General features: G+C 43.5%; 1 protein-coding gene and 1 non-coding gene across 2 annotated transcripts in view; one reads left to right on the top strand and one right to left on the bottom strand.

Annotated features, from left to right (window-relative positions):
• The window catches only part of LOC126272589 (pikachurin-like), an 887,807-nt gene that overhangs the window by 788,409 nt on the left and 81,664 nt on the right, over positions 1–17,734 (top strand). Inside the window, exon 8 of the mRNA XM_049975515.1 lies at positions 17,503–17,726. Coding sequence (XP_049831472.1) covers positions 17,503–17,726 — 224 coding nt within the window. The remainder of the gene's footprint in view (positions 1–17,502; positions 17,727–17,734) is intronic.
• Positions 6,910–6,984, bottom strand: Trnas-cga (transfer RNA serine (anticodon CGA)). The gene has a single exon. It is a non-coding gene; the product is annotated as a tRNA-Ser (tRNA).

Below are 17,734 nucleotides of genomic sequence, written 5' to 3' on the forward strand. Positions count from 1 at the left end.
AGGACATGAGACACTTAATGTAGTAAACGAGTTTTACTATTTGTGGAGCAAAATAACTGATGATGGTCGAAGTGGAGAGGATATAAAATGTAGACGGGCAATGGCATGGAAAGCATTTCTGAAGAAGAGAAATTTGTTAACTTTTGTTAACATCGAGTATAGATACAAGTGTCAGGAAGTAGTTTCTGAAAGTATTTGTGTGGAGTGTAGCCATGTGTGAAAGTGAAACATGGACGATAAATAGTTTGGAGAAGAAGAGAATAGAAGCTTTCGAAATGTGGTGCTGCATAAGAATGCTGAAGATTAGATGGGTAGATCACATAGCTAATGAGGAAGTATTGAATAGAATTGGGGAGAAGGGGAGTTTGTGGCAAAACGTGACTAGAAGAAGGGATCGGTTGGTAGGACATGTTCTGAGGCATCAAGGGATCACCAATTTAGAATTGGAGGCCAGCGTGGAGGGTAAAAATCGTAGAGGGAGTCCAGAGATGAATACACTAAGCAGATTCAGAAGGATCTGGGATGTAGTAGGTACTGGGAGATGAAGAAGCTTGCACAGGATAGAGTAGCACGGAGAGCTGCGTCAAACCAGTCTCAGGACTGAAGAGTACAACAACAAGAACAATCGTCCATAAACACATCATTTACCCTACGTACCCTACGTACATGGTTTTATCGACTGGTTGTGTAATGGCGTAGCTGATGTTGTCTGACAATATTGTGTGAGACATCTAATATACAAGCAAGACAGGCAGCACTGACATACACCTTTAATTTGGCACAAGCAAGTCCCCATAATAACTGGCCAATACAAAAACAGTGTACAATTATAAGTATTAATATATATTTACACCTTGACGTCCAAGAATGATACTTTCTGTGTGAATGCACACTGCGTCCGAACTCTTGTGGATATCAGCTGCCGCTGCGAGGAATGAGGATAATGAAGAGAGACGCTACGCATGAGGAAGAAAGGAGATCCACTGAAAACTAATGTACGCAAACCATCAAAGTACTTCTCCCAGTAGCAATGAAAAAATCTGCTAGAAATGTTTTCCCTGCGATGCTCAAACATCGTAATGAAGTGGAGTGATGTGGTTCACTTTTATTACATGACTTCCGTTGCTTTTTCCTTTCTTTTCTCTGACGTTTTCCCGTTTCTATACTGGGTCGGCACTGTTATATAGAGATTTTGGCAGTGGTAGTCGCATTTGGTGGTTGGATGCCCTGCCTGACTGCTACACTCCCCGCCGGGAAGGAATCCATACACTCCATCTGTCGGCGTGTAGCGTATATCTCATGATGTAGAGTGACAAGTTTTCTGTATTCCGTATTCATCTAGTTGGTTGTGGAAAATCACCTTAGAACCACATCCAGGCTGGCTAACGCCCCAGCACTCATCGTTAGCTCGTGAGGTAGACTGGATCGGGGCCCTGTATGCTTCCCTGTGTCTCAGGAGAGTGAACTTTAACGCTCTCTGCTATCCGGGCAGTTGTTCGTACAATAATACTAACATCAAAGTTTGTGTTCTAAAATACACTAAACAAATGTTCAAATGTGTGTGAAATCTTATGGGACTTAACTGCTAAGGTTATCAGTCCCTAAGCTTACACACTACTTAACCTAAATTATCCTAAGGGCAGACATACACACCCATGCCCGAGGGAGGACTCGAACCTCCGCCGGGACCAGCAGCACAGTCCATGACTGCAGCGCCACAGACCGCTCGGCTAATCCCGCTCGGCAAAATTCACTAAAATTATTTAACAGTCTCAATGTATACGTCAATGTACAACCATATTTTTCAATATGCGTATAAAACATGCCGTAGTGTAATGGATAAAGATGTGGACTGCAGAGACGAAGAAAGGAGGATCGTGGCCTGCTATGAGCTACTTTTTTTCATCTTAGCGTTTGTAATACGTTTTGGGACTTTCTTATGGGTGCGATAACATTGTATTCTGCACAATTCTATGTCATTTGATTAGGAACCAAATTATTAAATATATGTTTGTGTCGTTATTTTCGAATATGTGGCGACCTCACTGTGTGTGGTTAGGCAGCAATCCAACAGAAGGAGCAATAAAAAATCACATTCTTCTTTCTAGTGGCCTCTCCAAAGTTGTCGAAGATATGAGCACAGCAAAGACGAACAGTGGAAATGTGGTCCTCTTTGTTAGAGGAATGCATCAGCCCCCATCGTCTTGTTTAGGAGAGGAGACACTGGGGATGACAACGTGTCGTCATTGCGACATACCACATTGTCTAGACTACGTTGCACGACAGAAAACTCGAACACAGCACAAAATTCAATCTACAGCCAACTTACAGTGGCCCGATCACCACTCGTAAAATCTAGGACCGACACAGTGGAAAAAGGAAAACGTCCATATCTTTCATACAAGTAAAACGGTACCACAGCAGCCAGCATGATATACCCATTCAATGAAGGGAGATGCCACAGAGGCAAAATTTCCTTCAAGGAGAAATGTAGCAGCAGACAGGAGTAACGCTCGCTAAAGTGCGAGGTATTTCAGAGAGTAATGCTGGTTATTTGCCGTGGTATCCGGTGTCAAACAACAGGAGGCGCAGCAGCACCCGCGGTCGGGGGTAACGGCCGCGGCCCGCTAAAAGACGGCGCCCAATTTCCTGCCTGGAATCGTCCTCGTGCTGACTGCTGGCTGGCCGTGTGTCAGCTACACGCGACTCCACACCCCCGTCGGATCAGCCCGTTCCGCGGCGCCACAGATAAGGGGGCTTGCGAGAGAGAAGAGGAGGGGGTGAGGGGTTCCTCTCGGGATCGATCGCCGGAGAGGAGCGGAGCAGGTCGAGTGTCGCCGTGAGCAATGGAGCCGCAGCTGGCGCCGACAGCGATGAATCGAAAGCCGAGTTAGCGCCGGCCGCCGCGCCATCACGCCTCTGCACCTCAGGGCTGCAGGGAGCTGGCCTAAAGCGTGTGGGTGGCGATCCTGCTTCCGTCAACACACAAGCCTCTGTCTCTCATTCTCCTTTTATTGTGTAGCGGCTTGGTGTCCTGAACAGGTGCGATAGCATACACAGATCACCTGCTTTAATGTTCCACTTCGAATATACAGGGTGATTCTAAAGTCACTATACATTTGAAACATCCCCATAGGAAAATTATAAATGACTGTGCTTATAAAGCTGTTACATTATTTAATTTTCAATCAGCTTATCAGAACTGAACGTACTCAGACATTTCGCTCTTTACCTATTCTCATCAACACTAAACTGACACACAATATTTTTAGCGCAACGCAATCTGACTTTTAATAATCCCTACAAAAGAATGGCCCTGAGTAACAATAACCTATACTTTTCATGAATCACTTACCTCACAAAAATCTTCGTTACTCAAACTACTGCAATACAGCGAGCGTCAATACTGCGAGCTAAATAAAAGATTCTAACTACTGAATGGACTAACTCCTGATAGGCATAGTTAGCAAATGAAAGATTTTGATAGAGAACATACCTTTATAGTGTTCAAATGTCATATATATATATATATATATATATATATATATATATATATATATATATATATATATATATATATCATCCGCTCTCAAAACTCCGCCATCTCTCTCCCCACATCCACCACAGCTGGCGGCTCACCTCCAACTGCGAAGACCACAACGCGCTGTTCACAGCCAACTGCCCAACACTACAATAGCAAATTCCAACAATGCTAACCAGCCAAAGACTGCACATAGCACAGTCAGTGATTCTTCTATAGAGCGCTACATGGCGTTACCAACATAAAAACCTAAACAGCCTACTTACACATTTTGTGCTTAAACAAATTTTATTAGCCAATATGTAATGGCATTGCAACTTACGTTACAATAGGACATAATTTCAGTACATTTCAGTGTGATCATCTTGCATGTCTAGGCAACCATCCCCCCCCCCCCCCCCTCCCACCACACACAGCGCTCCACTGTAGACTGAAAAACCTGCCCAAGCATACCAGGTGTCAACTCACCAGCTGCAGCTCGAATCATCTATGTTAAGTGTTCAGTGCTGCGTGTCTTCACCTGGTATGCCTTAGACTTGATGAACCCCCATGAAAAAAAGGCTAAGGGTGTCAAGTCAGGAGAGCGGGGTGCCCACATCCTTGGAGAGGCACGACCAATCCATCTGCCGGGAAATGCTAGATTCAGATAATTCCGAACAACGAGGGCAAAATGGGGTATTGCACCATCCTGTTGAAAAACAACAGTATCCATAATCCCACCAGATATCAACTGTGGCTCCAAAAACTGTTCCCATATATCTAGGTATGTGGTTCCAGTAACGGAGTGTTCTGCGAAGAAGAAGGGCCCGTACGCTGTTGACCTCGTTATCCCTAACCACACGTTCACTTTTGCTGTCCCGTTGCCACTCCTGCACCACACCTGGTTGTTCGTCTGCCCAGATCCTGCAGTTGTGTCTGTTCACATGTCCACAGGTATGAAATGTAGCTTGATCACTGAACAAGACATTTTGCATCAAATTATCATTTACCACAGCTTGTAGAAGGTCATAACACATAGCTTGTCTGGCTGCGTAGTCCTCCGCTTCAACCTTATGTACAACCTGGATATGGTATGCACGTTTGTGCATCTTATTACGATGAACTCTCTATACAGTGGTTTGAGGAATACCAAGCTCCCTACGAAGTCTCCTGGTAGATGCGGAAGGGCTAAGTGTGATCGCAACCTGCCAACTTTGCACGGTGTTTGGCGTTATGGTCGGCCTCCCTGGACGTTCTTTATCTGCAACACTACCAGTATGCTGGAATTTATTAACGAGCGCCTTGATAGCAAGCTTGGTGTGCCTGTTTTCCGGAATCGACGGGCAAAGTTTGTCCGCACCTGTTCATAAATCATTCCACGAACACGGGCAGAAACAACAGCGATTCGTTCTTCTTTGGTTAGCATTCTGTGATATTACCAGCAAGAAACAAATATTCCGGTACTATACCACTGAAATGTATAGTGACTATAGAATCGTCCTGTATTTTGGTGCATTAATGATATTCGTAAATTTTTCAGCCTTTTTGACTCACCGCTGTTCTGACTGGTTTGATGTTGCCCGTCGTGAATTGCTCTCCGTGCCTGCTTCTTCATCTCACGTTAGCAGTGACTCGCTACATCCTCAGTTATTTGTGTGATGCGTTCCAAACTCTTGTCTTGTCCAACAGTTTTTAACCTCTGGGACTCCCTCTGATACAGTGGGTGTTCGTAACTGTTTTATTGAAATTGGATGAAATGTGATGTGGAACTGATTTAGTGAACTTTGTAAGCCCTCGTCGCCAGCTTTGTAAAGACCTCACCGCTACTGCTGTGGAGGCCGAGTTGTCACTATTATGGTAGGCCGAGCTTGTGGGTTCGTTCAAATGGTTCAAATGCCTCTAAGCACTATGGGTCTTGCCCGAGGCAGGATTCGAATCAGCAACCGTAGCAGGCGCGGACTGAAGCGCCTAGAACCGCTCGGGCACACAGCCCGGCTTGTGGGTTCGTGAAACGGCTTCTGGTGCAGTACATCGTCAAGATAATTTCTCCCTGCCACTGTTACACAGCTATGCCCCAGGGTAGGAGAACGAAGGTTCTACAACACTCCAAGAAATTAGTAACAAAGTCACACAAACGAGTAAAAGATCTACTTATCTTTATGACTTGTTGGATTATTAGTTTTGTAACACTGCTTGCAATATAAACAAAAAATGCTCTCAGTGGCTAAGTGCAAATAATCACAGGTAAACTTCACAATACATGCAACTGCAATTTACAAAAACTGTCCGTTCACTAAAAGACGTTTCCTGTATAAATCAGTCCTGGACGATGACCTATAACCAAGTAGGCGATAGCTGCTTTCTAAGGAGTAGACTTCTGCCTGTTGTCGTCCTGTCATTGGAGCATTGCACGCGGTCGGAAATCGGCCGAGGCGAAGTCAGTACCTTCATCCTCCGCACCGCTCACGGGGCTGGCGGAACTCGCGCAAGTTGCGAGTCTCTACGGCACTGACACCAGCTCGCATCTTTGCGCCTGTGGTGCTTTTGCCCTGGCTGGGTTTTGTTCGGACGACACAGCAGACTCTCTGTTAGCAGGAAAATTAACCACACCTGCCAATTCTCTGTTTCCTCGCTTCTGGTGACCTCGGCTTCTTCTCGTCTACTAGGGGTTTCAATTTCTAAATAAAAACTTATTGATGTAGGAGAACAGGGGAATGCTAGAGAAAAGAGAACAGATTTGATATATCCTTCATACATATTTAACATAAAGCACTGCAAGTATGAAGTAGGGGTTTCACATCCCATTAGGTTTGTGTGTAAGTTCGTAGCGGTATTGATTAGCATATTTGTATTCGGGTTGCTATCGATTCATCTAGCGATTGTTGGTTTTTATTTGTGGCTCACTGTTGCTAATTGAGTTTTCATGTTGTGACTTTGTAATTTGGAGATAGTAGGTTGAGCCGTGAATGCTAGAAAATGGAGCGCCAAGTGGAGAAATCGGAACATTTCCGCCATATTCTTATGTTTTGAGTTCAGAAGAGCGGTGACAGTAGCGGAGACAGGCAGAAACATTTGCGCCCTGTACGGAGATAAAGCCAGTGGACAGAGCACAGGATGAAGATGGTTTTATCGTTTTAAGGCCGATAGTTTTGACATCAGGGACGCTCCGGGTTCAGCAACAATTTCCGGGTTTGATGAAGATTGTTTAAACTCATGAATCCACAATGATGCATGTCATTGTACTCTAGAACTTGCAGATGCCATAAACTGGGGTCCTTCCACTGCTGTGCTACGTTTTCAGGCGTTGGCAAAGAATGAATACTTGAATGAAATTTTCACTCTACAGCGGAGTGTGCGCTGATATGAAACTTCCTTGCAAATTAAAACTGTGCGCCGGACCGAGACTCGAACTCGGGACCTTTGCCTTTCGTGGGCAAGTGCTCTACCAACTGAGCTACCCAAGCACGACTCACGCCCCGTTCTCCGCCAGTACCTCGTCTCCTACCTTCCAAACTTCACATAAGCTTTCCTGCGAATCTTGCAGAACTAGCACTTCTGGAAGAAAGGATATTGCGGAGACATGGCCACAGCCTGGGGGATGTTTCTAGAATGGATTTCGTGTATGCCAAATTTGGTTTATTAAGGCACACATTTATGGGACTTATTCTGAAGGCTGGACATTGGTTTTTAGCGTTGTTATCTCCTTAGTATCCAATCCAAGTCCATACGTGCAATGATGCTAATGTACTCTTCGAAGGTTCTTTCCAGGGCGACAGTATAGTTATTTTGTCCATAGGAAGAAAGTCGGTGTCTTAAATCGAGAGGTATAAACCTTAAAATTATTCACGACGAAAACTTAGCGCAAACCACACCTCTATTTATTTACTGTGTATTGTGTGGCCTGTCTTAGGGACCTCATGCGAACACAGCAGAGGTAATCTTGTGAATCTGGTCAAAATATCTGAGCGCTTATAACAGCAGAATAACACAGGGTCCTGTAACGCGGCGATAATTTTCCTGGGTTGCAGAATGCGATGCCTACTTAGATTCTCATCTTAGTAATTTCCCTCTTTAAACTTCAAATATTCACAACGATAGTCCCTTCGAAGGGTAGTCATTGGCATTAGAAACTCGTACGATCCTGAATGTGTGACAAAAGCGGAGACGCTAGCTGTACCGAAGAAACTTTAAATCTAGTAACTGCGTTTTCTGAGGACGCTTGGCCGACGTTAATTAAAAAACAGAATTTGTTTCCTATCTATAAGAACACAGTATGATCTAGGGATGGATCCATCCCTAAGATAGCACAAATTAACACAAGGATACTTTGTTAATAGTCATGGAAAACAAACGGATGGAAGCGTTACAGGACGTTAGTATCTGAAATTGTAACAGTGTGGTTTGCAACTACGTAATTTGTAACAACACTGTAAGAACTGTAATTAATTTCTGTGTAATCATTCGTTCACTCATAAATGAAATTTTACGCAGCATTTTAAATGCAGTTTATTTCATATCATATTAATGAACTTAATTACTGATACGGCAACGAATTTGCTACGTTATGTGAAATGACTGAAAGTCATTCACATGTAAATAATTTGATTCAAACAATTAATTTTAACATTTTAGTATAGAGGCATTGCTGTTTGAGCATTTGTGAAAAAATAAAAAAAAAACCTAGTTTTCTGCTTTCAGGGCGTTTGAAGTTCCATTTAGCAACACGTAACAATTGCAAAACTTACCAACTGAGAGGATCGCATGTATGACGAAGGGCAATAAATATAATTCAATTAGACATAAAAAAAAGAATTCCGTTATACCTTTTGTACCTGGTTCACTTGACGTAAGTAGTTCGGATTTACAGAAAAATAATTGTGATGCAGGCGATCATTAGAATCAGTGGCGACAAATTTAAATGTTTAGAGTCACAACTGTATAATTGGAGAAATGAATATTTCCATATGATTAATCAGGTATAACTTAACAATTTTTAAATATTTTAAATCCACGTCACGTTCTTAAATAAGCATTTTTAGTGCTTTACTTTTATTAATAGCTCTGAAAATGACCATTAAGTGATAGACACAGTTACACTAATTATTTAAAAAAATGTTCTACAGTTGTTTTTCAGTTACACGAACCAAACGCTTGTAATAGTAGACAGGGAATTTCCATAACTGTTAATTCGTTTACACTTAATGTGAAGCTAGCAGCTTGGTTGAAAGCCTTCGGCCATGCACTTTACAACAACGTTTTCTGCTCTGAATCGAATAACAGTTTGTTCGAACCTATTAACCTTTTTTCCCGGTTACCGTCTCCCAATAGTTATCTCAAGCCAAAAAAAGGGAATGTTTCTTGTCTTCCTCTTTTCTTGCTAAGTGAATCTGTCCTCACAGATTTCCTACGCCGTGCCACAACAAAAAGCAAAGTTCTGCTGCTATTCTAGTACATTAGAGGACGAAAATACAAACATTTATCCGGTGCGGCACTAACCGCGGGAAGCCCGTTCTGCCAACGGATCTTGTCATGTTGCGTGCAGTCCAGTGAACACGGCTGTTGTCATCTTGGAAGACAGCAGTGTTCACAGTATACTATGGAGATGCATAATAAAGGATAGTACAGGGTCACCGAGAATGGTTAGGTAATGAGAGAGAATGAGACTATGTCATGATACAGAAAATAGCCCCAAAACATCACATAATCACTTCTAGAATGAACTGCTCCTTGTACACCTTGCCTGTAAAACGCTTCGGTGGTCACTAGACGTCTCGTAGCATTTGAAATGAGGGAAAATCGCAACTCCTCGGACCACACTACAACTCTCCTGAAAGTGAGCGGACGTCTAGTTTGTTTGTTTCACTGAGACGTGCAGCTTTATCTGCACCTTTGGCGATGTACCGGACTACATGGGTCCATAACATGCAGTTTCCTGTTCGCTCGGAAGCTGGTAAAGAGGGATCTACACTGGCTGACAGCACCAATTCCATTCGTATTTAAACAGATTTTTATCAATAAGGGATGACGCTCCACTGTGGGGCCTGGCAATTAGGATCTTCTGACAACTACTCCTCCTTCGCCGCGTTACAAGGCGTTTTGCACCATTCCTTATAACCTTGACAGTCTGCATTGATATACGGTATTGGTTCAAATGGCTCTGAGCACTGTGGGACTTAACTTCTGAGGTCATCAGTCCCCTAGAACTTAGAACTACTTAAACCTAACTAACCTAAGGACATCACACACATCCATGCCCGAGGCAGGATTCGAACCTGTGATCGTAGCGGTTGCGCGGTTCCAAACTGTAGTGCCTAGAACCGCTCTGCCACTCCGGCCAGCAGATATAGGGTGAGGTTATAATTAAAGTGGAACCACTCACAGAGGTCCATTGTGGTCTGTAACCACCGTATGGTAGTAAAACTTGATAGTTATGCTAATGCATTAATACGGAACCGATCTACTCTGAACAGAAACACTGGAGTTTAAAATTAAAGCAAGAAACGGAAATTTGGCAAGGTTGCTTTTGTTTTTCCACACAATAGAATGAACAGTTGACAGTAAAGTAAAAACAATGTAAAGAAAACAAAAAGGAAACAACTGCAACATGCATCATAGCGATAGAGAGAAATGTTGTTAGATTTTTCCGACTTAATGGACTCACACACACATTCCGAAAACTGGTTAATGTGTTCAGTATGGGATGTAACCAGCTCTGGGATGACGGTACGTGCTGTGAATGATGGCATCAATCTCCTGCTGAGGCAATAGCGGCCATTCTTCTAGCAGAGCTGCTCGTAAGTCTTAGAGAGTCATTCGTGGATGCTGATGTGATGTAGTTTGTCTTTCTAGTGCATCCCAGCCATGCTCTAAGTGATTCAAATCGGGAGAGCGAACAGGCCATGCTATGCGTGTAATATCTACCGTTTCCAGGTGGAAAACATCAGCCACCCGTGCTCTATGAGGTCGGGACCCACAGCACCTTGCAACAACTGCAGATGAGGTCACAAAATCTCGTCACAATACCTGGCAGCAGTAAACCTTGCCGATACACCGTAAAAATTCCTTAAAGATGTATTACAGCGGTCAACATAAGAACTGCCCACGCTATTAGGGATCCTGCTCGATAACAGTCTCTTTCCTCAGTGACTGGGTCCAGAAATCGGTTTTCACGTTACCTCCAGATGCGAGTGCACCGAGAATTACTGTGCAGACTAAATCGGGACTCATCTACGAAAAGAACGTTGGCCCACGGTTGGACCATCCAGGTGGCATTTTGACATCACTTTAGACGTTCCCTTCTGTGAAGAGGCGTCAGAGGTCCGCATACAGCAGGTCTCCGACAGTAAAGCTCCTCTGCCTAAGCCTTCCGTGCACCGTTTGCCACGGTACAGTACGTCCATTGGGTGCTGCAATGTTAGATGCGCGTTGTCATGCAGTACTAAGGTGTTACTGCCCTACCCTTGCTGGCACATAACGGTCCTCTCTTTATGATTCCGCACGTGGTCGACCTTTCCCTGGTCTTTGGGATACAGTTTCGGTCTCTACAAGTTGTTGCCACATCCGAGAAACAACAGAATGGTTCACAATAAGCCATCGACCCACATGAGTTTGCGACTGTCCTGCTTCCATTCTTTCTGTGGCCTCCACCACAGAGAGTCTGGCAGGAATTTTTTCGCGCCATACTGCACCGTCTGTGACTGCGTAAACAGCGATTGTGGATGTGAAACTACCCCGCCAACACTACCCGTTTGATAGGTGCCTTGGCGTCATTGCTAGCGTGGTTGTCTGTTGACCGGAATGCCATCTTCCGTTCCGAACACGATCGTAAAATTTGTATGACTATATCGTGAATTAGACAGAGGAGGGAAATGGCGATTAGTTGCATTAATTTTGTACTCTAGTGTAGTTCGGATTTTGGTCACCTGGTGCAAAGCTGTCACTGTAAATGCAACAAACACACATATAAATTAATTAAATGAAACATTAAGTTTACTGTTACCAGTCACGGTTTTATTTATTTCCCCGACGCGTTTCAAAGGTTTCAACCTCCATCAGCGGGTGGATTTACGTTAGTTACTATGACATTTGTGTGTGTGTGTGTGTGTGTGTGTGTGTGTGTGTGTGTGTGTGTGTGTGTGTGTGTGTGTGTGTTGTGTTACGATTTTTTTGAGGAACTTATGGTACTGCCTAGTGGAGAAACAAGACACTATTTCAGAACATGGTTTTGGATTTCTTTTAAAAAAAATTAAACTGTTGTATAATGGTAAACATAAAATAAGGAAAATAGAGTACCTCCAGTAGTCACAGGTTCCTTTCGCTGTCGTAACACATCACATGTATACTGTCACATTTGTAACCAAATATGGCGTATGGAATCTGCTGGGTGCAAGATTCGCATAGCAGAAGAGAGGACTTAATCGCAAAGTGCAAAGAATATACATCGTAACAACATTACTGCAGAATAATTATTTAAAGGATTTGGAGGTGTTTGTTTTGAGGTGTCGAATATATGTATGTGTACTTCAGGTGGCATATAAATCCGATTTTGACAAGTTAAAACAGTTTAACATTCGCACTCGTTTCTACAATCAGATGGAATGTTAAAATGGATTAAACCTCATACTTGTTAATAACAGTGAGGTGAAATTTTACAGACTTCAAGTACAATAATCATATTGGCTACAGCAGTAAAATTGATTGGGATTTATATACAGATGTGAGAGGATGGAGGCAGAAGGAGAGGAAGAGAGAGAGAGAGAGAGAGAGAGAGAGAGAGAGAGAGAGAGAGAGAGAGGGGGGGGGGGGGGTGGAAAGAGTGATTGTATGAGAGCAATTATTTACATGGCAAGGGTCTCAACTTTACATGTTACATATATTAGCTTCTTGATGGTTGGGGTAATACATTGGTTAATGCTATAAAAATGCAGACAGATATACTATTTGTGCCAGTAGTTGATGTTCATATAGTTTCAAGCTGACAAGGGGTACAGGCTGCTGGTGTGATGAATTATCTGTAAATGAAGTCAATCTCTTGTACTCTTGCCGGCTGTCAATATTTATGGTAAATATTAAGTTGTGTGCACGTGTGTGTGTGTGCATTTTTAAGAATATAGGCAGTTGTGAAAACAGAGATGATACTATTGTAAATATTGTCATTTTTGTCATTTAAGATGGATTCCGGTTGTTTTGTTTGGTGTTTGCATATTTGGAGTGTTTCAAGGATGTCTAGTTTTCTGCCTTTTGATTGGATGTGTAGGATGCTAATACTTTTGTTGTTAACATGGTGTTTTGTTTCATGCAAGTGGGTGGCTATTGCTGATGTGTGGTATATTCTGTTTTTGAGAGCTGTCATGTGTTCCTTGAAACTGATCTCAAATGATCTTCCTGTCTGGCCTTTGTAGAAGAAATCAAAGTCCAAACGTTATGTTTGCCATTTGAAATCAGTTTAATTTTTTGTCAGAAGAAATCCAAAACCATGTTCTGGAATAGTGTCCTGTTTCTTCACTAGGCAAGGCCACAAGTTCCTCCAAAAAATCGTAACACAACACACACACAAATGTCATACTAACTAATGGAAATCCACCTGACGATTGAGGTATAAACCTTTGAAACGCTTCGTGGAATTAAATAAAAACGGTGACTGGTAACAATTAACTTGTTGTTTCATTTAATGTCATTAACAGTCACGGTACAAGCTAACCTAAAATGTTCGCATTTAAAATTTAACGCATAGAAATATTTAGATGCATGAGGGATTAGAAACAGGACTAGGGCAGAAGAGGTCCAACAGTGAGAAAGGCATCATGTTGATTTTAATATTAACCGCCGTTTACACAATTTGTTCGGTGTGAGCACCGGAGACATCGAGGAGATGCTGCATCCGTAAAACGACGTGATAAACAGTTGCTCGCAGCAATTCTGGTGGAATCTGTACAACGTGTTCCTGTATAGTGACCTTCTGATCAGGTAGGGACCGAACGTGTCCCTGGTAAACGCATTCTTTTAACTGGTGTCCCCAGAGCCAAACGTCTCATAAATTCAGGTCAAGTGATTTTGCAGCCATGTATCTGGAAATTTTCTGGAGATAACATGTTCGTGGAAGGTTGCGCTGAACAGACCGTTCACTTGACGGGTGACATGTTTGACCCATCTTGCATGAAAACAATGGTTTCCACACAGTTGCGCTCTTCCAAAGCAGGGAGGTCCCGATAACATGCAGACGTCACGGGGTACCTGACAGGCCCTCTGGGTGTATTCTCTTCCAGGAAGAATGGACCGAGAATAATGGCGCTTGGATTCAAACCACACAGTCACATTCGTCTAGTGCAATGGCTCTACTTGTACAACATGCGTTTTAACAGAACCCCAAAGTCGGCAGATGTGAGTATTCACTGCACCTTCTAGGGCAAAATGTGCCTCATCTCTCCATAAAATATTGTTCGGCTATATGTCATCAACCTCGATCCGTGCTGGAAACAAAAGAGCAAATTCAGAACGTTGCTACAGATCATGAGGCTTCTCTCAGTTCAGAACGGTAATTGCTGCCGCCCACATACAATAGTTTCACTAACAGCGCACAGTCTCTTTTCGATCGCCATACTGTTCCTCATGACATGTCTTGTCAGATGACATCGTGGATGTCACACCGTCATACAGACAGTGTACAGCGCCAGATTTGCACATGGCGGCCACTGCTGGAACTAATTTGCTTTATAGCGTAAATCAGTTACACATTAACACATTAGCTCATCTACTTAAATTCGCTGCCATGCGTTAATTACAGCCGACAATGGACCTCTGTGAGTAGCTAAATTTTAGTTGCAACCACTCAGTACTAACAAATCGGATAACTTCATTCACTGCGTGGGCTAGGGCATTACCAAACGCAGTAGCTCCACTCTGCCATTGTGTTACGTCTCCACGTCGATCCGATGTTACTGCGCTGATTCTATACGATCGACTGAAACGTACTTGCACCCCGTGTCACTACTACGGCTTACGTTAGCGGTGAAAGGACACTTGACCTGTTGGTACCACTTTCGTCATGCAATGAATCTGCATTAAAATGGAATGGCGACGACAGTAATGTGAAATACGACCCAGAGCCACGATGCACCGTGTCGCCCAAGCGCTGGGCAGTTATGACTATATCGGGTGATAGGTGTGGGTTGTTATAAACCTTGTTGCGTGATGAGGTACCGAAAGGCGAATGTTCTGTAATTAAGTCCCATGCAGCTTTTAAGATTTTTGTCATAAAGTTAGTAAGTATCACAAGTATTTCACATTCATTGGAAGTTAGAAGTCTTATAGGGATGCTGCAAAATACTGATTAATTCCACCTTAATATCTCTTTAAATGGAAGAATGTTTCTCTGTCAATAAAATCTAAATCTGCCGTGAGCGCGTCAGACCCAGAGATATTGGCGCGTCGTCGATTCCGCGCTCAAGGGTAATCCTACTCTTCCCCATCGTTACTACATAATGTTACCTTAGTAAAATGAGGTGGCTTGAGTGTAACCGGAGAGCTTCTAATTGGAAGATTGAAACTAAATGAGCTACTAGTTTTATAATGACATATGTATCTGAAGAATACCTTTCGTTGCGTGTCATTAAATACACTTGAATAAATTATGTTAATCACTATGTTTAATGCAAATTAGGTATTCACTCCGGAAATTAACGATCCATTCGTTAGCCGTCTATAGAATCTAAGAGAATTATGACAAACACATTTGAATTTAGGGAATGTATAAAACTGCAAAATAGTGTATAAGGAAACGTTCTGCCATGCGGGTCTTCAAACAAATGTTCTAAAAGAAACGCCCGCACTCCTGATCATTATAAAGATGTAGCAGAAGATCCGGCCTTAATACTTCGAACGCGCCACCAGTTCGCCATTTGCGTGCTTGAACCATCGTGAGGAAACATCAGAAGTTCTCGCATATACGATATCAGGTACTCGAACCACTTACAAGTTATGTTGAAACAGCATTTTGATTCGAGGACGCGGACCTGCTGTCGTTCTAGGGATCATCGCTATCAAAAATTGTATCCAAGCAATCAGTAGTCACATGCCACACTGCACATTAATTACGTATAATTGGTGCGGAATTGATAACCTGTCACTCTTCAGATGCTTAGAGCAATGTCCGAATGAGTTAGTTCTCCGAAAGTATTAATTTAGCCCCGAAATGAAAAATTTCAGGGCAGCGGTACAGCGTTCATATACGTGACCTACCTTAAGGGCAGTGAGTGACGACTCACAGGGCCAACACCGCCACTGACGCACCTCTCCGATAAACGTAATGCTTCCGCGCTTTGAGTAGCATTAGACACATTTAATTTTGCAGATGAATGGAAACATAGTGAATGCAACTGAGCCATCTAAATCATTAGGTTCTGTCTTACTTTACCTTCTTTCTTATATTAATAAGATAAATAGTTCTTAAAATGAAGTGTAAGAAACTACAGATACTTTCTCCCGAGGTTCGTGATGTATGGAGATTTCGCATTGCAGACCTCTACGTGGATTCCCCTTCGACATGGCCATCCTGTGTGCTTTGCAGCTTAGGGAGGGTCTACTGAAATTCGTTCGAGAGCGTTCCAATTTCTCTCTGAATGCAAGCGGAAATGAAATACTGATAATGTTCATATAAACAGTTAAATTTATTGTTTTATAAAAAACATCAAGGTTCTCAACACATTTATCAGAAACTCATGTTTGTCCGTGGAGTTTGATGACCATCGGAAGTGTTTAAACTGAGAAGTGTGTTCCTGGAGCCACTCTGTAGCAATGGGATGTGTGAGGTGTCGCAATGTCCTGTTGGAATTCGGAATGCACAGTGGACATGGATGAATGCAGGTGATCAGACAGGATACTTACGTACGTGTCATCTGTAAGAGCCGTACCTTGGCTGTTAGGAGTTCCATATCACTCCAAATGAACACGCCCCACACCTTTACAGAGCCTCCACCAGCTTGAACAGTCCCCTGCTAACATGCAGGGTCCATGGATTCATGAGGTTGTCTCCATACCTGCACACGTCTATCCGCACGATACAATTTGAAACGAGGCTCGTCCGACCAGGCCATATGTTTCCAATAATCAAGAGTAATATGTCGGTGTTGATGGGCCCAGGCGAGACGTAAAGATTTGCGTCTTGCAGTCATCAAGGGTACACGAGTGGGCCTCCAGGTCAGAAAGTCGGTATCGATGATGTTTCGCTGAATTGTTCGTACGCTGACACTTGTTATTGACCCAGCATTGAAATCTGTAACAGATTGTGGAAGGGTTGCACTTCTGTCACGTTGAACGATTCTTTTCAGTCGTCGTTTGACCCATCCTTGCAGGATCTTTTTCCTGCCGCAACGATGTCGGAGATTTGATGTTTTCCGGATTCCTGATATTCACGGTATACTCGTGAAATGCTCGTTCGGGAAAATCCCCAATTCCTCGCTACGTCGTAGATGCCTTGTCCCATCGCTCGTGCACCGATTGTAACACCACTTCAAACTCACTTAAATCTTGATGTCCTGCCATTGTAGCAGCAGTGACCGATCTAACTACGGCGCCAGATACTTGTTTTATATAGGCGTTGCCGACCGCAGTGCCGTATTCTGCCTGTTTACGTATCTCTGTATGTGAATACGCATCTGTATACCAGTTGCCGTCACATGTCATGTGGAGACAGCTTTGCTGCCTGATAGCTAATGTGAAGTCTCTTTGTTCTTCTGAGAAAGACGGGTTAAAATCAGCCGAAACCATGGTAATGGTTGGTTGTCTATTACATCAGCTGTTCTGTAACCGTTGCTGCAGTGAAGCCATATTCAAAATATTGGAGTAAATGAAAGGCAGAGGGCGAGACGTAGATATAGTAGTACTACGGGACGTAGTTGCGAAGTTGCATCATGCATCGGCAGCCCACGTGTGAGCCACACCAAATGACAGGTGCAGTGACGTCACCCTCTTTCCGCTGTCCCCAGGTGCCGGCGTTCAACGGGTCGAGCTACCTGCGGTACCCTGGCCTGGGCGGGTCTGCGCTCTCGTGGCTGGACCTGCAGATCACGCTGAAGCCGGCGGCGCCCGACGGCGTGCTGCTCTACAACGGACACCGCGCCGACGGCGTGGGCGACTTCATGGCCGTCTACATGACCGGCGGACACCTCGAGTTCGCCTTCGACCTCGGCACCGGCGCCGCCACCATCAGGTCAGTCA

Source organism: Schistocerca gregaria, chromosome 5 (genome assembly GCF_023897955.1).
Source record: "Schistocerca gregaria isolate iqSchGreg1 chromosome 5, iqSchGreg1.2, whole genome shotgun sequence".
NCBI lineage: Eukaryota > Metazoa > Arthropoda > Insecta > Orthoptera > Acrididae > Schistocerca > Schistocerca gregaria.